The sequence below is a fragment of the Danio aesculapii genome, chromosome 16 (genome assembly GCF_903798145.1).
Source record: "Danio aesculapii chromosome 16, fDanAes4.1, whole genome shotgun sequence".
NCBI lineage: Eukaryota > Metazoa > Chordata > Actinopteri > Cypriniformes > Danionidae > Danio > Danio aesculapii.
Window position 1 is genome coordinate 44955862 of NC_079450.1, and position 21172 is coordinate 44977033.

Sequence of the window (21172 nt, forward strand, 5' to 3'; positions counted from 1 at the left end):
TCATTGTTAAATGACAAGTAGGTCCTGGTAGGGATGCATAACTCCTCACAGAAACTGATGTATGATGTTACAGTCTCTGTGAGCTCGTCCAGATCTGTGGCTGCAGCTTCAAAAACATTCCAGTCAGTGCATTCAAAACAGGCTTGTAGGACCTGCTCTGTGTCGTTGGTCCATCTCTTGACAGTCCTTAATACTGGCTTAGTAGTTTTAAGTTTTTGCCTGTAAGTTGGTATAAGATGAACCAGGCAGTGATCGGAGAGTCCTAGAGCTGCTCTGGCGACGGAGCGATATGCATCCTTTATTGTGGTGTAGCAATGGTCCAAAATTGTATTGCCTCTGGTGGGGCATGTAATGTGCTGTTTGAATTTAGGCAGCTCATGTGTGAGTTTTGCCTGATTAAAGTCCCCAAGTATGATAAAAGCAGAGTCCGGGTGTTGTTGTTCTGTCTCTGTGATCAGATCAGCCAGCTGTTGCAGCGCAGTACTCACGTGTGCTTGCGGTGGAATGTAAACACAGACGAGAATGAACGAGGAAAACTCTCTTGGTGAATAAAACGGCTTACAGTTAATGAAAAGCACTTCCACATCAGGACAGCACATCTTCTTTAACACAGTTACATCCGTACACCACCTTCTGTTGATGTAAAAGCATGTCCCACCACCGCGCGTTTTGCCCGTTGACTCCGTATCGCGATCTGCTCTGTACAGCTGAAAGTCCGGTAGGTTTAATGCGCTGTCCGGAATGGCTTCGTTTAGCCAGGTTTCCGTGAAACACAGGACAGCAGAGTTGTTAAAGTTCTTGTTTTTGCATGTGAGCAGAAGTAGTTCGTCCATTTTGTTAGGAAGAGAGCGGAGATTCGCCAGGTGAATGCTGGGCAGCGCCGTTCTGAAGCCGCGCTGTCTTAGCCTGACGAGCGCGCCGGCTCGCTTCCCACGCTTGCGCGTCTTGTAGCGTTTCCACAATGCGGCTGCTCCGCCGACCACAATGTTCTGCAAAACGCCACAAAAATCAAAATCCAGTTCTTGATTAGTTGGTGTGCACTGCCCAATGTTCAGCAGCTCGTCCCTGGTGTAACTGATCGTGTTTGACAAACATAAAACAGGACAGACTAACAAAAACAGTGCAAACACTGGAGAGCCCCACGCCGAAGCGGCCATCCGCGGCGCCATCTTGATGAGGTCAAGTACTTTAGTAGTAGTTTAATATATGTATTTTACTACAGTACTTTTTCAGTACTATACTATAGAATTTTAATCGCTTTATTTTCCCTTAATCTGCAGTCACCACTTTATTCTTGTCTACGGGGATTGCCAAAGTAGAATCATCAGTCCGTTGACCTCAAGACATGGATGCTTTATAAATGCAGCAAACATGTACAGTGTAGAAGCAATAAAAGTATCCTAAATAACCATACACGTTAACTGAGAGACTGTTTAGACAGCATGTCACCAATGAGAAGATAAATGATGTCTACTGTTTGATGGTTGAAATCAAGAAATGGCCCTAAACAGTATCTAAATGCACTACAGAATGTCACGTTTTCAAACGCATGCACAATTGACATGTATTTTATCAGTGCTGCAGAACTGCTGGACACTCGTCACTTGTTAGTGAAGGTTCAAAGTGCAAAATATGCTTTACATATCGCCATAGCTAGAATTTTGCCTCTTACTGTAGGTTACTTTACAGTTACTGTAGGTTACTGTAGGTTAGATTTCGCTAAGCATGTAAAGTATGTCACCTTAAATGTAGGTGAATATATTAAGGTAATGTGTTCTCAATTAAATTTTTTAATTAATAGTCCTTGAATGGGAAATAATTTAAATACCCATAAAAAGAAAATGTATCATGCAAAAAATGAATGAATGCAGGGTCATACTTCTTATCTAAACGAGGGATTGAAGACACACACCTTAGAAATTCTCTCTTTGCTCCACTGTCCAACTCCTTTACTGACGCTGACCACATAGTCCACAGCTCTGTTCAAGGCATGCTGAACTTCATCAAGTCCTGGAACCATGATGATGTTGGGGATGGCTAAACACACTCCTGCTCGGAAGATGGGTTGTGGCCCACTTCCCTTCTGGCGACTGGGGGAGTCTGCTTCTGCTGCACGAGAAAATACATTTAATAGAAACAAGTTAGAGTTGACCCATAAAATGATTATGTAGAGCTTTGTGTTTGGTAAAAAGGAAAAAGTCAAATTGACCACATTAAGAGCCAATGTTAATCTTCTTTGGGCATTAAAACACTGTTTTAGGGTTTAGTAAAAGTACATAGTCAATGGAATGAATGGAAAAATCAGCAATGAAAAAGTTCAAATCAATGCAATTGCCACAGTTATTTTTGTGGTTGACCTTGTCCGATATATATTTGTAAACATTGTTGGGAAAGTCACTTTTTATAAAGTAAAATATTATAATGTTTAATTATAAGTGTTAATTAATAAATGTTTCTTAGTTACCTATTAAAGAATGCATCACATTTCATTACTTTTTCATCTACTTTATAAAAACACAAAACAAAGCACTGCTGTCCAACGACTCTCCTAGTTGAAATTGCATCCTACTCATACTACATACTGCTAATACTGATTATTAGCATCATGCAAAATAACTAGTAACACATTATGCACTGTTATCATGGCAAAGACAAATGAAATTAGTTATTAGAAATAAATTATTATTATTATTATTATTAAATTAATCATTAAACTATTATATTAAAAATTAATTCGTTTTTTTTTTTATCTGTTAAAAAGCACCTGGGAAATATTTGAAAAAAGAAAACTTTCACAGGTAAAGTATTTATTTTGTCTTCATGAACACTATTTTGACAAATGTAAGTCCCTTTTATACCAGAATTGAAATGAATCAAACTCTGAATGAAATGTTGAAGGTCTGTACAGTTGAGTTGGCATTTCACACATTCACAGTTTTTATCATGGTTCTCATGGTTCATGGAATTTCCAGAATATCATGGCATTTTAAAAGGTTTACTCAAGACCTTTCAGGGAATTTATATACTGTATAGTTTTATACAAGACCTGGAACAAGATAATAATACAAGTAAATTATCCATTGTTTTTCTCATTAAGACTGTTAAAGTCCTGCAAAATGATATTCAAGCTAAAACCGTTTTAATATTATGCAAAGCACAACAGTGGCCTGTTTTTCTGTTTTTTAGTCATGAAAATTCAGATTTTTAGTCAGTAAAAGTCAGGGAATTTGATAACACGCTTTTTTAAACTACTTATTTCAAGAGTTCCCACTTAAATATGCTTGGCGTATAAAGCAAGTTTGGCATGCTGTCCCAGGAGAGAACCCTGAGCTCGGAGATATTTGAGCTCAGGGCTCCCGCCCGGTCGATAAGCATATCAGGAGATCCGAGATCAGGTAGGTCTCGAGAGCTCCCCCTTTAGAAAAGGGAGGAAAAGGAGGAGATGGGGTGGAAGGGGGGATTCTTCCAAACGAAGATAGAACAGTAGGGAGAAATTGATCGATTTATAGTAAACTAGGATCACTCTGATTGGATTATTACTGATTACAGATGAGTGGCCAGACTTGCTCAATTATATCACGTGCTCCTCTCAAAATTAGTTTATGAAACTTCACTTATAATGAGCTGCATCAACACAATTCATGTGTTTTTTGACAACTTTTATGTTCAATTAACTTAAATTTGTAAAAACACTTAAGTTAACCTAATCTAGTGGTCCCCGGGATGCAAACCGGACCACTCTGTGGATAAATTAATACTGGGCTGCCCAAGAAATAATTAATTAGTTCCATTTTATGTATTAACTGAGACTAAACAATCTTTTATTTTGAAAAAAACAAACATTTTATTTTTGGAAAATGATCGTATTCTCTAGGCTATATCTCGTTCACTTGAGCGCCAAAATTTAACCCACAAGCTAGCCAAATGAGTAAGAAACAGAGGTCTTTGGAAAGTGTCTTTGCGTAGAGGAAAGGCCCAGTGAAGGACCCATGAGCTGCCAAGGAATAGATCTGCAACCCATTTGTCAACAAATCTTGTGAATCCAGCATGTCTCTGCAAGAAGAAGATCAACTGCTGGAGATCACAAATGACGGCGGCCTTAGGGACTGTTCACATATTGCGTATTTTCTGCACGCAAGTTCGTCATTTTCAGTGGCATACTAGGAGCATGTTATTTACAATAGCATATTGGAAGCGATGCATACAAACGACGTGCCCAAGCACAGTCACACCTCCCAGACGCTAGTTGAAAACATCTTAAAACTTTTCAGAATGTCGCAAGCGCAAAGCACGTCACGTGACGAGAAGTGACCAAATCAAATCAGCTTTATACTTTGTATGGGCTGCAGTAAAATTGTCAAGCGTTGACCGATCCGCAATGATAAAAATGTTGGGGACCACTGACCTAAATGATTTGTGTTGGGACAACTTGAAGGAATTGTGTGAAACCCAACCTTTTTTTTTACAGCTTTGTACAAATCAGATGAATAAACACATCTTCACATTTAAGCTAGAACTAAAGTAAGTAGCCACATCTGAACTTATGTTTCTCTCAATATGGGGAAAAGACAGCTGTGAGTCAATAAATTGCAATACTTTTCTAAAAACATAACTCAGATGTTTTCTTGTGGATGAAAATAAAGTGTTACTTTACTAGTTACTTCAGAAAGTAATCAGATTACATAACTTATGTTATTTGTAATGCATTACCACCCAACATTCCTTGTAAAAAATAATATTACAAAAAGCCATCACAACAAAAGCTTTTATGCTATGTTAACTTATTTTAATACTTATTTTAACAACTATTTGTTTTAAGTTATACAATGTTTTACCTAATATTTTAGTCAGTTCGACTGTTGTAAGTTGAAATGACTAGAAAAGATCATTTGATTCAACTAAAAAAATTAAGGCAGTAAGATTTTTTTTACAGTGTTGTTTGTAGGAATTCCCCTATGAGATGGAAATGATGTGTTATTTACAGTGTATGGTCGAAGGAAGATAATTTTGCTCAAACAATTATCATCTGCTCTGCTTGTCGGCAACCCTGACTTGTGCTGCTCTTGGTCGATTGCATTGATCATTATGCAAATGAGCTGGCTGCATCTGTGTTCTTTAAATTAGCATTGTCAGTAAATCACCAGCAGAACTTTCCACTCCCATCAGAGCTTTTATTGGACTGCAGTCTTGTGCTGAATAGAATCTGGTCCTAATTATTTTTTCCAACAGAAAGCACAGCACAAACACAAGTGATAACACAAACCCAGAAAGTGCATCAGCGATGACGCGTGGATTCGCTTGCGTAGCGTCTCCAGGGTGTTACGTGTGAGCCGCAGTAATGCATCCACATTCCGATGGTTAAAGTGAGACAGGAGCTCCTTTGCTTCCTCCTCCATCACCTTCATCAGATCCAACTTTTTCTTCTTTCGCAGTAAGGGAGAAGAGGGTCCAAGGCTAGGGGCCATAGTGCTGCGTGAGAAAAGACGGCCCTCTGATTTACATTCCTCCTCTGTTTGGATAAATAAAACAGAATATGATGAAACTGACCATGCTTAACGGGAGGAAAATGAAAACTAATCAAACTGAGTAATATGAGAATCTGCTATGCTTTAAAAAGGCCTTATTATTTTAACAACATAACTGTAATGACAGTTGATGATATGACTGATATGACAAAGATGGCGCCGATGGCGATGGCAGCCTCCGTGTCGTGCTCTGCAGTAGTGTTTGTGTTTTTGTTAGTTTGTCCTGTCTCAAGTCATATTCCTACAATTAGCTTCACCAGAGACGAATTGTTGGACATTCGGGCACATACACCACCGAATATTTTTCCATACCTGGATTTATCTGATGTTCTGTTGGACATTGTAGTCGGCGGAGCCGCGGTGCTGCTCAAACGCTTTCAAGCGCGCAGACGAGGAAAGCGTGCAGGCGCGCTGGTGAAACTCAGACAGCGCGGATTTCGGACCGCATTGCCTAGCATCCATCTAGCAAATCTCCGCTCTCTACCCAACAAAATAGACGAACTCATTCTGCTCTCTCAGACAAACAGGGATTTTCTGCATTCAGCTGCTCTGTGTTTCACGGAAACCTGGCTGAACGACACCATACCGGACAACGCGCTTCACCTACCGGGCTATCAGCTGTTCAGAGCGGATCGTGACGAAGAATCAACGCGGAAATCACGCGGTGGCGGGACGTGCTTTTACATCAATGAAAGGTGGTGTACAGATGTAACAGTTTTAAAGAAGATGTGCTGGTCAGATCTCGAAGCACTGTTTATTAACTGTAAGCCTTTTTACTCCCCGCGCGAGTTTTGCTCGTTCATCCTCGTCAGTGTTTACATTCCTCCGCTCGCGCACGCGAGTCTGGCGATACAGAAACTAGCCGATCAGATCACGGTAATAGAGCAACAACATCCGGACTCTGTTTTAATCATTCTCGGGGATTTTAACAAAGCAAAACTGTCCCGTGAACTGCCAAAATATAGACAGCATGTTACATGTCCCACAAGAGACAGAAATATACTGGATCACTGCTATACCACAATAAAGGATGCATACCGCTCCGTCCAACGAGCAGCTTTGGGACGCTCTGACCATTGTTTGATTCATCTCATTCCAACCTACAGGCAGAAACTGAAAACAGCCAAACCTGTATTAAGATCTGTGAAAAGATGGACTAACGAAACAGAGCGGGATCTACAAGCCTGTTTCGACCTCACTGACTGGAGTGTTTTTGAAGCTGCTGCAAACGATCTGGATGAGCTCACAGAGACTGTAACATCTTATATCAGTTTCTGTGAAGACGTGTGCATTCCTACCAGGACTCAACTCACATACAACAATGACAAACCATGGTTCACTGTAAAACTCAGACAGCTACGTCAGGCCAAGGAGGTTGCTTACAGGAATGGGGATAGGGCCTTGTATAAGCAGGCCAAATACACACTGGAAAAGGAGATCAGAGTCGCAAAAAGGAACTATTCTGAGAAACTAAGGAGTCAGTTCTCTTCCAGCGACTCAGCATCCGTGTGGAAAAGTCTGAAAAACATCACAAACTACAAGACACCATCCCCCAGCACTGTAGACAATGAACGACTTGCAAACGACCTGAATGAGTTTTACTGCCGGTTTGAGAAAACCCCCCACACCCACTCTGAACTGCTCTTCACGCCACCATTAACACCTCCACCACCCCCTGCCCCCTTCATACCTGCCCTACAGTTCAGTGAAGAGGAGGTGCGCCAGGTCTTCCAGAAACAGAAGAGGAAAAAAGCACCAGGCCCAGATTTTATAACACCAGCCTGTTTAAAATCTTGTGCTGACCAACTGGCCCCCATCTTCACCCTGATCTTCAACAGATCACTGGAGCTGTGTGAAGTGCCCTCCTGCCTCAAACGCTCCACCATCATCCCCATCCCAAAGAAACCCAAACTTACAGGACTAAATGACTACAGACCGGTGGCGCTAACATCTGTGGTCATGAAGTCTTTTGAAAAACTGATGCTGGCCCACCTGAAGGACATCATTGAACCCTCACTGGACTCTCTTCAGTTTGCCTACAGAGCAAACAGGTCTGTGGATGATGCAGTAAATATGGGACTGCATTATGCTCTGCAACACCTAGACAGACCAGGGACCTATGTGAGGATCTTGTTTGTTGACTTCAGCTCGGCGTTTAACACTATCATCCCAAACTTCTCCTGCCCAAATTAACTCAGCTCTCTGTGCCCACCTCTGTCTGTCAGTGGATCAACAGCTTCCTAACGGACAGGCAGCAGTTGGTGAAGCTGGGAAAATTCTCATCTAGTATCCGTACAATCAGCACTGGCGCCCCCCAGGGGTGTGTCCTCTCCCCACTGCTCTTCTCCCTGTACACGAATGACTGCACTTCAAAAGACTCCTCTGTGAAGCTCTTGAAGTTTGCAGACGACACCACACTTATCGGCCTCATTCAGGACGGTGACGAGTCTGCTTACAGACAGGAGGTTAAGGAGTTGGCTGTCTGGTGCAGTCACAACAACCTGGAGCTCAACACACTCAAAACAGTGGAGATGATAGTGGACTTCAGGAGAAACCCCCCTGCTCTCCCCCCACTGAGCATCATGGACAGCATTGTGGCAGCAGTGGAGTCATTCAGGTTCCTGGGCACCACCATCTCTCAGGACCTGAAGTGGGACACTCACATTGACTCCATTCTCAAAAAAGCTCAACAGAGGCTGTACTTTCTTCGTCAGCTGAGGAAGTTTAACCTACCAAAGGAGCTGCTGAAACAGTTCTACACCTCCATCATTGAATCAGTCCTCTGCACATCAATAACTGTCTGGTTTAGCTCAGCTACTAAATACGACCTCCAAAGACTACATCGAATAGTTCGGACTGCTGAGCGAATCATTGGTACAATGCTTCCTACTCCCCAAGAACTGTACTTATCAAGAGCGAGCAGAAGGGCTGCCAAAATCACTCTGGACCCCTCACACCCAGCACACTGCCTCTTTGAACTGTTACCTTCTGGTCGACGCTACAGAGCACTGCGCACCAGAACAGCCCAACACAGAAACAGTTTCTTCCCTCAGGCAATCCATCTCATGAACACTTGATGATAATAATTGTGGAGCCAACATCACTACTTGCTATACACTTTTATACACATATACACTTATTTAACAACACACTTTACATGCCAATTTGCACATAACAGCTGCACATATAACGTTGTATATAGTAATAAACATGTACATACACTTGTCAATCTGTATATTTGCACTCACTACTTACTTCTATTTTTTAAAATATATTTATTATCTGTTTTTTGTCCTGTCTCTGTAATCCTGTTGCACTGTAGAAGCTTTGTCACGAAAACAAATTCCTCGTATGTGTGAACATACCTGGCAATAAAGCTCTTTCTGATTCTGATTCTGATTCTGATTCTGATTCTGATTCTGTAATGTTCATTATTATACAGTCAGGCCCAAATTTATTTCATGTTCAATTATTACATATATATTCAATTATTTATTATAAAATTTTGGCTTTGATTCTGATTGGTTGATAGTCGTGCAATATTCTGCAATAACAACACTTGTACAGCCTCCGTACTTTTCTTTATTACTCCACCCACATAGAGTGACAGCAGATCAATAGACTCATTACAGTTTGACAAATATTGCAGCTTTTGGACAACATAATGTACTTCTGAGGCTTTTTTAGGCAAGAATGTGGTTGTTTAGATTGCAACTATGCTGTTTATTTATAAGAACAGTGACTATTTTAAATGTTTAGAATTTCGGAGATCAACCTGTCATACTGAGCAGAGCAAAGACGGTTGACGGTCCGCCACCAGATGGCTACAGAGACAGCAGCATAATAAGCCCTTAGAGCAGAAAAACACTGTGTAATTTTAAACTACAGCTGATCAAATCATTATAAAACAGGTAAGTGACATTCTAAGTTGATCTTTCTCTCTTTTGCATGGTAAAAGCCATTCAGGGGGTTTAATAATAATTCTGACTTCAACTGTATATATATATATATATATATATATATATATATATATATATATATATATATATATATATATATATATATATATATATATATATATATATATATATATATATATAGTTTTAATAACTCATTTCAAATAACTCATTTCTTAATCATTATCACAATGACAGTACATTATATTTTACTAGATATTTTTAAAGATACTAGTATTCAGCTTAAAGTGACATTTAAAGGGTTAACTGGGTTAATAGTCATTTTATGATGATATTAAAAATATTGTGTAAGGGGGCTAATAATATTGACCTTCAAATAGTTTTTCAAAAATTAAAAACTGCTTTTATTCTAGACAAAATAAAACAAATAAGAATTTCTCCAGAAGAAGAAAACATCACATGGAAAATATTCAAAAAATAATAAAATACAATAATTTAGCCTTCAAATGTGTATACACACACACACACACACACGCACGCACGCACGCACGCACATGCACACAGTCGAAGGCTAAATTATTAGCCTTCCTGTTAAATTTATCTTATTTTTCAACTATTTTACAGATGATGTTTAACAGAGCAAGGCCATTTCACAATTTTTTACATAATGCATTTTGCCTTTTGGAGAAAGTCTTATTTTTTTGTTTGGCTGAAATAAAAACCATTTATAATGGTCAATAATATTAATAAATCTTTTTTTTTTTTTTTTGATTTGCTACAGAACAAACCACTGTTGTCCAATGGCTCGCTTAATAAGCTTAACTCGCCTAGTTAACCTATAGTTAAGCCTTTAAATCGCTCTTTAAGCTGAACACTAGTATCTTGCAAAATAGCTAATAAAATATGCACAGCCATCATAGTAAAGAGAAAATAAATTAATCATTAGAAATGAGTTATGAAATCTACTATGTTTAAGAAATAATCTCCATTAAATAGCATGTGGGAAATATTTCTAAAAGAATTATTAAAACATTGCTCACCACAGATGCTGTTATATAACATTTGAACTATATAAATAGCCAGAACATACGTTTCCTTGGTGAATTCCTCTGTTGTTTAATCTGGTTAATATTTCTGGGTTTATTTACAGTTCCAGCTCATAAAGGCCTGCGCTTTATTGAAGAGGCAAGAGCTTTTAAATGTGTAACTACAATGAAACTACTAAATTTATAGTGTTAAGCATTTTAGTTCTTTTTTGAGTAACATCCATTAACCCTTAATATAGTTTTTTTTTACCCCTATTTTTCATTTAATTGACATTTAAAGACCATGTGAACCAGAAGTTGCTGACACTTTTATTTCAGTATGCTGATGTACTTCCAACTGAAACAGAACATTGAGTAGGGGCAGGGCTTTCCTTTTGCGCATCATTCCCACATGGCAAACTAACGGTATGAGAGGGTTTTAATAAACATTTGCTATGGACTCCTTAGGTTGAGGTCAACAGAAGTACCGTCACTCTAAACATGAAAGCAAATGGTCAGACTTTGATTGCAGATTACCTAAGCAAACCCATTTTTTTCATTAAATAAAATTAATTATTCACAGAATGAATAACAATTCACTAAAAACTGGACTGACACAGTTTCAGTTTACTACAATTTTTATGTTAAGCTGCTTTGACAGTTCACATTGTTAAGAGCATTATAGAAATAAAGATGAATTGAATTAAATAACAATGTGAGGTATAAAATAAACATAACAAAATTTGATTTCACATGTACTTTAAAGTACTGTTGTGTTCAATCTGTGAAATAGTATGGTAAAAAAAGGATAATTATAGATATGATCTTTTCTGGTGCCAACTGCAGAAGATGCACAACAGCTCTTACCATCGCTCTCCATCTGTTCCACTTTGCTTTCTGTCCTGCTGTCATCACGGTTTCTGTCGTCCTCTTCCTTCTGCTCCAACTCCAGTAGCATGTTAATCAGCTCATTGGCTGCCTCCTCTACCAATAAGCTTTTGGTATGCAGCATTTGGGCTCCTTTGATGCAAAGCTCCTAAAATGAGAAATAAATTAGACGAGCACGATCGGATTGATTAATGACTCATTTAGAACTTTGACGGTCTAGTCAAGAAATTGGATTTGTAAAAGACGTCATAGCAAAGTGGCAGCAGTAATAAGGCATTAAAAATGAAGCAGAAATTAACATGAAGCCATTGATCAAAGCACACGCATACAGTAAATATTTCAACAGAAGAATATTTCAGATGTTCTTGCTTGAAAGGCAAGGACAAATTCTCTGTCATGCAAGCACAGTTTAGCATTAGCAAGAATCTGTGAGCTTCTGTTCACCACTTCTGATGTGTTCATTGTTATTATACACTGTAAAAATAAAAGTGATCTCAACAGTAAAAAAAACCCTGTAAAAATGGTACAGTAACTGTAACTATAACTGTAAATTGACTTTCACATAATTCCCTCTATGAAATTGCTCTTTGCTTGAATTTGCTCGAAGTGACACAAAAACAACCAATTTTTACTTTTTTGTAAAACATATGTGTCTTAATAATGTTTTTAGTAACGTGGGACATACAGTTGAAGTCTGAATTATTATGCCCCTTTTGAATTTTCTTTTCTTTTAAAAAAAAATTCCCAAATGATTAACAGAGCAAGGAAATTTTCACAGTATGTCTGATAATATTTTTTTCTTCTGGAGAAAGTCTTATTTGTTTTATTTCAGCTAGAATAAAAGCAGTTTTGAATTTTTCAAAACTATTAGCCCCTTTAAAGGGCACCTAGGTTACCCCTTTTTCCAGATTTAAAATAAGTCTTTTGTGTCCCTAGAATGTGTCTGTAAAGTTTCAGCTCAAAACCCCATCAGATTTTTTATTATAGCTTTCACTAGTTTGTATTTTAGCTTTAAATAGCTTGTTGCTGTTTTTGTGTACTGCGCCTTTGAAGGCTAGTCCTCCCCGCCTACCGATTCCACGTGCCTGTCAGCGTGCCTCAGTCTCCGCCCTCGGCTGCCTCAGACAACAGACAGACATCGGAAGCAGATCTCACGTAACATTTGTGAGAAATACTACAGTAAGAACTTTCCCAATGAGTATTTGATGCATTTGTTGTAGAGTTGCAACGAGTCACACACAATGTTGTTACAAAGTTCATGCACACACACTGATACACACACACACAGCACGGACACACACAGACAGACAGCGAGCACGATTAGCTTTGCACTGTTTTTGCACAGCAAATGTGACAGGATACAGGTTAATCTCCACTGCTGTATGGATATCTGTTATGTTAATGTACAAAATAAACCTGATTTAACATCCACAAACCGGGATTGAAGCATCTACTTTTATAATTGTTCTGACATGCGGCTGTGCTGATGACGTAAAGCTGAAGTAAATCGCTGTAATTCATTACACACATGCACTGTTTTAAAACATGTTAAACTTGTAAAATTCACTCTTCTTGATCACGTTTGATGATGATTGATGATCCTAGAAACTGAACAGATCTTTTAATCCTGGTTGCTTTGCGCACGTCCTGTCTTGTTGATATGATTATATGCGTTACTATGGAGATATGTTAATATGCATCTGTCAATCAATTCGGAGGGCAGAGGGACTGCACTCCTACCTCAAGTTGCGGTCGGTCTTAAAATCGATCCAATTGGTCCACCGTTTTTATGTTGCTAAATTGAAAAAAAGGACTGGGTGTGTTTATATCACCCCAATATGACGGTATACACACTATACCTACATATATGTCTGTCAAACAGCTTGAAAAGTAGATTTTTCACCATAGGTGTCCTTTAAACAATTTTTTTTTTCGATAGTCCACAAAAAAAACCATCGTTATACAATAACTTGCCTAGTTACCCTAACCTGCCTAGTTAATTACCCTAGTTAAGCCTTTAAATGTCACTTTAAGCTGTATACTGTAGAAGCGTCTTCAAAAATATCTAGTAAAATATTATTTACTGTCTTGATGGCAAAGATAAAATAAATCAGTTATCAAAAATTTGTTATTAAAACTATTATGTTTAGAAATGTCTTCTCTCTGTTAAACAGAAATTGGCAAAAAATAAAATAAACGGGTGGCTTATAATTCAGGCGGCCTAATAATTCTGACTTCAACTATACCTCATTAAATGAATTTAAAGTATACTTCTTTTTTTATAAGAGATGCTATTAATTTCTGTTCAGTTTTCATGTCTGTTTTATGTGTGTTTTTACCTTAGTAGTTTGAACAAACTCCTCACATGTGCACGGCTCATCTTCAGGCAGCACACACAACGTAGCCGTGCTCATTTCTTGCAGAACAGCATCGATTCTAAACTCCACGAGGTCATTCACTCTGTGCAGCAGGAGTTCAAGGTTGTCTGTGAACCAGGAGAAAAAATTCTTTCATTTCAGATATTTATAAAATGTATTTGTCTAATGTACACAACAAGGCCGAAAGTATGCGGTTAGCTCTTTATCCACCTGATGCTCATATATGAATGGGTAAAATCTCACATAACGTGAAAAGCCTTCAAAACAGTGAATGCTGGAAAGATAAGCTATTATTAATGACAATGGTTTGAAAATCGAATGAGTAAGTATTTATGGATTTTTTAAATATTTCCCAAATTATGTTTAACAGATCAAGGACATTTTTACAGTATGTCTGATAATATGTTTTCTTCTGGAGAAAGTCTTATTTGTTTTATTTTTCCTAGAATAAAAGCAGTTTTAAAAAAAAGTTTTTAAAAACCATTTTAAGGTCAAAATTATTAGCCCCTTTAAGCTATTTTTTTTATAGATAGTCTACAGAACAAACCATCATTAAACAATAACTTGCCTAATTACCCTAACCTGCCTAGTTAACCTAATTAACCTAGTTAAGCCTTTAAATGTCACTTTAAGCTGTATAGAAGTGTCTTGAAAAATATCTAGGAACAGACACAGGAAAAAGTATTAAACATGAAAAAAGAGAAGTGTAAAAAAGTAGTGAAAGCCCAGACAACAGCTTAAATCTCTCAGTAGTTATTCAGCCACCTTCTGCCCTTCCTCATTGTAAATTAATATTAGCTGCTTCAGTCCAACATCTACATTAGCAGGTGGATGAAGATGAAAGCAGAGTGGACATTTCAAAAAGACAGTGATCCAAAACACAGCCAAGGAAACTCTCAAATGCTTATTATTTATATTATTGGATATCAGACTATATCTACTGTACTTATGGCTATATGTCCTGTTGTGGCCATAGAAATCAGCTAAAGTGTAGCGATCAGCAAAGAGGAGTCTCTCACCGAGTGCAGCAGTGATTCGACTGAGGTATTTATCGATGTTTAGGGAGGTCCAATTCAGGGAAGTCAGACCAGGCAGGATAGCCTCATCAACTTTAGCAACATGTGGCATGAGCAGTTGCTCAAAGGCTGGCTGGATTTTAGACCTCACCCCTGAGTTCCTGGTCAACATCAGCTGAGGCAAGGACCAAACAAAACATCAACACACAAGCAAGAATATCACCTTTTTCAGTAAAGCTGTATGTGCGTATACGTGTAGAATTGAATAATAAATGCGATAAAAAAATTATAATGTGAACAATATAAACATCAACATATAAAAATATGCAAACTACAACATAATTGCAGTACATATAAAGAGTAATTCATTCACATAGGAGGGAACACTCGCTGCTAAAATGATGCTTACTGTTTGTTCAAACTATGTATTTCAAGAGTTCACACTTAGCTGATGATTCATCAAAAGCTTGTTTGGCATGCTGTCCCGGGAGAGAGCCCCGAGCTCAAGGGATCCTCGAGCCCGGGGCTTCCTCCCGTTTGCAGGGGAGCCTGAGCTCGGTGGATCTCAGAACTCCTCGTCTGCAGTAGCTAAGGGAACACGTGAGGAAAAAAAGGGGGCTAGACAAATGCTTGATTGTTATGCATGATGTATATATTTGGATGGTGGGAGGAAACCGGAGAACCCGGGGAAAACCCACGCGGACACGGGGAGAATATACGAACTCCTCACAGAAACACCTACCGACCTGGCAGGACCAGGGCTGGCAGTGTTCTTGCTGTGGGGCTAACAGTGCTAACCACTGGGCCTCCGTGCCGCCCGATCTATAGTGAAGGAGGAGAATGGGGAGGAAGGGGGGTTTCTTCCAAACAAAGATAAAGCGGACTAAACACTGTGGTTATTTATAGTAGCTTATGGCTCATATGATTGGATGATACTGATTAGCTTAATACGTGACCGGCTGTGATAAATCATAAGCACGTGATCCTCTCGAAATTAGTTTATGAATAAAGCTGCAGTCACACTTGGCTTTTCCTCCCATAGACTTCCATTCATACGCACACGAATACGTCAGACCGGAAACGCAGGGTCATGCGTTAAGTTTCGCAGGTTGCTGCGGTGCAAAGTTCAAGCTTGGTGAACTCTAACCTGCGAAATCGCATCACTTGACTGCATGAGACCAATAGAGGATCAAAACATGACCTCTCTGGACAGAAATTTAAAACATGGAGCAATCGCTGGCTTTTTAAATATCTAATCATCTTGTTTAATCCCGCCCCTTTTCGCAGCGCCGCACGACAGAATTTCGCACACACAAAGCCGAGTGTGACCGTAGCTTCAACCCCACTTAAAATGAGCTCAAACAACACAATTCTTGAGATTTTAACGTAATTGTTTTAAGTTCAATCCAATTGCATATGTAAAAACTAAGTTAACTCAATTCCTTCATGTTGTTCCAACCCAAATTGATTGTGTGAAACCCAGTATTTTTTACAGTGAATAAGACACCAACTAACACTTTATTTTTTTTACTTTCTCAGGTTGTGTGAATTCCCATGGGGTTATAATTTGTTTCCAAACAATTTCACACTTGTACAAATGTGTGTTATGTTTAATAATTACACAATAAGTAAATACTGTACTACAATACTAGAAATGTAAATAATACACTGGAGATTACAGTTTTTCTCAGTGGCTTTGGTGCATTTCTCACAACACTATTTACATTTGCACAACAGTTTAAGCATTTCTCAAAACAATTAGTACAAATGGCAAAACCTAGTTGATAACCTGCAAAAGTGTGTCACTTGCTCAAAACAGATAGCTCATTCCACAAAAACAAGTATTCATGTCAATGAATGTGTTAGTGTCATCAAGATGAAAAGTCCTGACACCATTGTTTATGAACAGGATCATGTTTTTATTATGACAGTTTACTCTACATTTTTTCCGATGCAAAAAAAAAAGTCAGATTTTGGTGAAACTTCCTGAAAATGCTCAAGACAGCACTTCATATTATTTGCACAGCCATTTGAAAAGTACAGTAAAGTTAGACATTACTGCATTTAGTGAGGTCTCTGAGTACAAGATACTGAATATGTATTTCACATTTTTACTGCACTTGCTCTTTACAATTCTAATTTATTCACAGCATTGTGCAAAATACACCCTTGTTTACAACAAACATAAACTCTTTGGGTAGAGCTGTGCACAACTGTAAACAATAGTGCAGTACATATTGGAACTGAACCTACAACATACATAGGTCTGTAAATCATTCATCAAATTGTTCAATTTAGAAGACATTTTCAGGAAAAAAAGATTTAAAAATTGTCATAAAATTTGCTTGACAGATTTTGACAACTAGTTCAACATTTTTGTATGTAATGACTCAAGTAATGAAATGAGGACTATTAGTTTTATATGGAATGACTATTCAGCATTGCCAAGTTTAGTTAATTTTGACCAGTGTTGGGAGTAATGCGTTACAAAAGTAATGTATTACAGCAATGTATTACATTTTCCAGTAACGCAGTAGTGTAAGGCATTACTTATACATTTTCAGTAATATTTTACTCGGTACATGTTCAGTAACGCGTGCGTTACAACAAACTTTTCGCCCGCAAGACATTACCAAATAAAAAATACCGCAAGTAAGTTCTATTTTCTGTTCGTGGTTAGTGAATATATGCGCGTGTTGTCATCAATATCCCTCTGGCTATTGGAACTTTTTTACATTGAACGCGGAATGATTTCAGCCTCTGAGCTCGAGGTCCGAGGCTATTGGCTCAGCCCGGTTCACAGTAAGGTCAAGCCCTGACGTGCAGCGGAAGAGCGGCAAAATAGATGAGAAGAAGACGGGTACATTCGCGAGATGGACGTATGTGCATATGGCGTTATTTCACTGACAACAGTCGTAAGCGCAGTTTACAAGAGCGCATTCATGTAATTCTCTGTTCGTGGACAACTCGACCGCAATTTTTTTTTCGCAGTCGCGCACACTCAAAACACGGCTGCTCACGTGCGAATGATCTGCTCTGGCTCCGTCAGATGATGCAGACTCACATTTTGTGCCTCATGTTTCCTCTTCTTTTCGTGCTTTTGGTCTCCAGAGATCCTCCTGTTCAATTGGTTATCCCTAGAATGTTGATATGGTTTATATATTGCTACAGTATTTATTAGCAATACATGAAACACTAAAAGGTTATGATAAATTCTATAATAAATACTTGTGTTTTTGAGTGTTAGATATACTGCCTATGTTTTAGGCTAGTATTATTTACAATTTGTTAATGAATGCTTTAGCATACTGTAGTATTAAGAATAGTGAACTGATAAAATGAAATACAAAGTGTAGTTTTACTACAGTAAAGTGTGGTGAATTGTAGTATAGTATACCCTATATTGTAAAAAAACTACAGCACTGGGTAATTTGTTTATATTACGCTTGTGTTACCATAGCAACTAGTATTAGCACAACTGATTAATTGAAGTACTTTACTGTAGAACTGTTCAAAACACTGTACATGACAGGGAAAATGTCCTCCACAATCTCATCAGCAATGTGGAAGACAACAGAGACGTGTTCAATTTATTTTAGTTGCCATGATAAAATGGGATTGATAGTGAGATTTATTTGAGGAGTGAATAGTTCAGTAGGCTATAATACCTCATCAAGTTTTCCCCTATTTTTATCGGTTACATTTCTGCTTGCATTCCTTATATTTTTGTTTAAATGTTGTTTTATTTGATTAGTATGGTGCACCTTTTGGATGTTTAATAAATGTTTTTAAAAATGTATTCTTTGCATTCAACTTCTTTTCTCTGTGTCTTAAGTGTTTGAAATTGGAAATATTTCATCATATAACAAACAACAAAAAAGGTTATAGTGGATTAGATTAAAAATTTTAGATGTAAGTCTATTTTAGTATTTTGGTTATTGTTAATAAATAGTGTACAAATATAAATTATATCAAAAAGCATGAAAGGAAGAGGGAACACAAGACACAAATTGTGAGTCTGCATATAATCTCACTGAGCGAGTAGTGTACTGTGAGCGCACAAGTAATTTTGTGCGTGAGCAGTGCATATTTGAGAGAGCATGAGAAAACGTGCACGCGAGCAGCGCATATTTGAGAGCTCACAAGCAGTTTTGTCCACAGAGGAAATCGGTGCACAAGCATTATATTGAGAAAGCTGTTCATCATGCTCACTTTGTGCATGACAGTTTTGTGTTATGAACCTGAATTTAAAGTGAATAGAATAATGGCAAGATTAAGAAAAAATGCATCTCGTCATGGCATTGGAGTTTACATATAGGCCTGTTGTGTCTAATATGAAAATAGCCAAGCTATTCACAGATATTGCCAGATAATCACTTTACCTTTACCATACTTTCAACAGACTTTGATCATTTGTGATTCTGGCTCTTATCCTTTCTTGCATTGTCTTGAGCCTTCACGTTGCCAAATATATACTATATTGTTAGTAGCCTGGATAGGTCACCGTCATTCTGCTACATCATATCGCTTTCTACTGGATGTAAAATGCTCTGCAGTACATTTAATCATTTTAGAATGTTAAGTTCTAATTCTGTAGCTATTTTGGTGAAAGTAACTAAAAAGTAATATAAGAGTAATGTAACATATTACAATTTTGAGACAGTAATATTGTAAGGTAAGGGATTACTTTTAAATCACAGTAATAAGTAATCTGTAATGTATTACAGTTTGGAAGTAACTTGCACAACACTGATTTTGACTGACATGACATAAGCAAATGATAATGTTATAAAACAGCAGAGAGCTGTATGAAAGCAATTGATGCATGTCCAAAAGCATTTACAATTTGTTGGAAGGAATGAGAAACTGCTACTATGATGTGCACAAATGACTAATTGTTTTGAGAAATGCATTAATTGTTGTGCAAATGTAAATAGTGTTGTGAGAAATGCACCAAAGCCACTGAAAAAAAACTGTAATACCTTGTGTTTTATAATGGGATGTTATGTTCTCTGGCAAGTGTATGTTTTTATGGAGGAAATATTTCGTTTAACCATATAAAAACTTTAATCTTGGCCAGAGTCACCTTATAAATATTTGGTTTCAAAAGAAAAAAGTTATGGCACAAATTATGAGGATTATATTAATAAAATTTATTAAATAAAAATAAAAATAAAAATAAAAATAAAAATAAAAATAAAAATAAATAAATAAATAAATAAATAAATAAATAAATAAATAAATAAATAAATAAATAAATAAATAAATATACCTGAAGTTTATTGTAGTTCTTTTTGAAAACCTCTTTTTTCTGCTGCAAGATGGCTGCAAAAGATGGAATGTCCAGTCCCATTCCAAGCATGCAATCTGTCTCTCGAACCTGCGTAAGGATCTGGGGGTCAAAGTTCACAAACAGCTGCCCTGTCTCTGGACTCTTGACCAGTAAAGAGGCTTGCAGGCCGACTTTAACTGCCTCAGTCTATAAAGAGATGGATAAATACTGTAAGACCGGCCATCATTTTTAAACACAAATATACAATTACTTAAAGTCAGTGAGAAATCAAAATGTACAATGTTTATTTTGCTAGCTTATTCTTTAGGCTAACAATTAACCTGTGCTTATTGTTAGATATTTTTAGATATTTGAGCTAGAAACAAGATAGAAAAGTAAGCTAGAAAATCAATTTTTGCAGTGTAATACTTCTTTTGATTTGACAAGACAACTGACCTGTGCCATCCAGCTATGATGATAAAGCACTTCAAACTCCAGCAGCACTTTGGCCACTCGATTGTAATTTCGAATGATGGGTTTGGCATCTGGAGTGCTGAGTAGTCCAGGCAGCTGCTGGAAGAGATCCATTGGCTCCTGGATGCGACTATACAGCTGCCGAGCCCACAGGATCTTCCCTGCTGTCGGAGGGAGGTCTGGAGCGATAGGGGGATCAGTTTTCTGTTTGTTGTAAATTCGAGAGATCATCTCAATATCCCTGCCAAAGTTTTGCAGAATTCTCTGATACTTGTCACTGATGCCCAAGTCTGGAATGCCAAGCCTGATGAAAATGTAAGAAGGGGAATAAGAAAGAATGAAGAAATATGTTAATGTATCAAAAGTGACAGTAAGAACAAATAGATTGGCAGTTAAAAGAAAAGAAAAGAGAAGAAAAGAAAAGAAAAGAAAAGAAAAGAAAAAAAAGAAAAGAAAAGAAAAGAAAAGAAAAGAAAAGAAAAGAAAAGAAAAGAAAAGAAAAGAAAAGAAAATACTAAATAGTATATTAGAATTAATTCTTTAGAATTAATAGTTTCAAATCATATTAATAAAATAAAATGGATGAATGGATGAAATAATTGATTAATTATGCAATAAATGAATGAATAAAATTACATTAAAAAGTAATAAAATTTAAATTAAATTAAACTAAACTA

The 21172-nt window shown here is 37.5% G+C and overlaps 1 protein-coding gene across 1 annotated transcript in view; it reads right to left on the bottom strand.

Moving 5' to 3' along the window:
* The window catches only part of dnah5 (dynein, axonemal, heavy chain 5), a 264013-nt gene that overhangs the window by 216116 nt on the left and 26725 nt on the right, over nucleotides 1-21172 (bottom strand). Inside the window, exons 15-21 of the mRNA XM_056476107.1 lie at nucleotides 20478-20799; nucleotides 20022-20228; nucleotides 14753-14924; nucleotides 13695-13840; nucleotides 11335-11503; nucleotides 5264-5509; nucleotides 1913-2109 (exon numbers count right to left, since the gene is read on the bottom strand). Coding sequence (XP_056332082.1) covers nucleotides 1913-2109; nucleotides 5264-5509; nucleotides 11335-11503; nucleotides 13695-13840; nucleotides 14753-14924; nucleotides 20022-20228; nucleotides 20478-20799 — 1459 coding nt within the window. The remainder of the gene's footprint in view (nucleotides 1-1912; nucleotides 2110-5263; nucleotides 5510-11334; nucleotides 11504-13694; nucleotides 13841-14752; nucleotides 14925-20021; nucleotides 20229-20477; nucleotides 20800-21172) is intronic.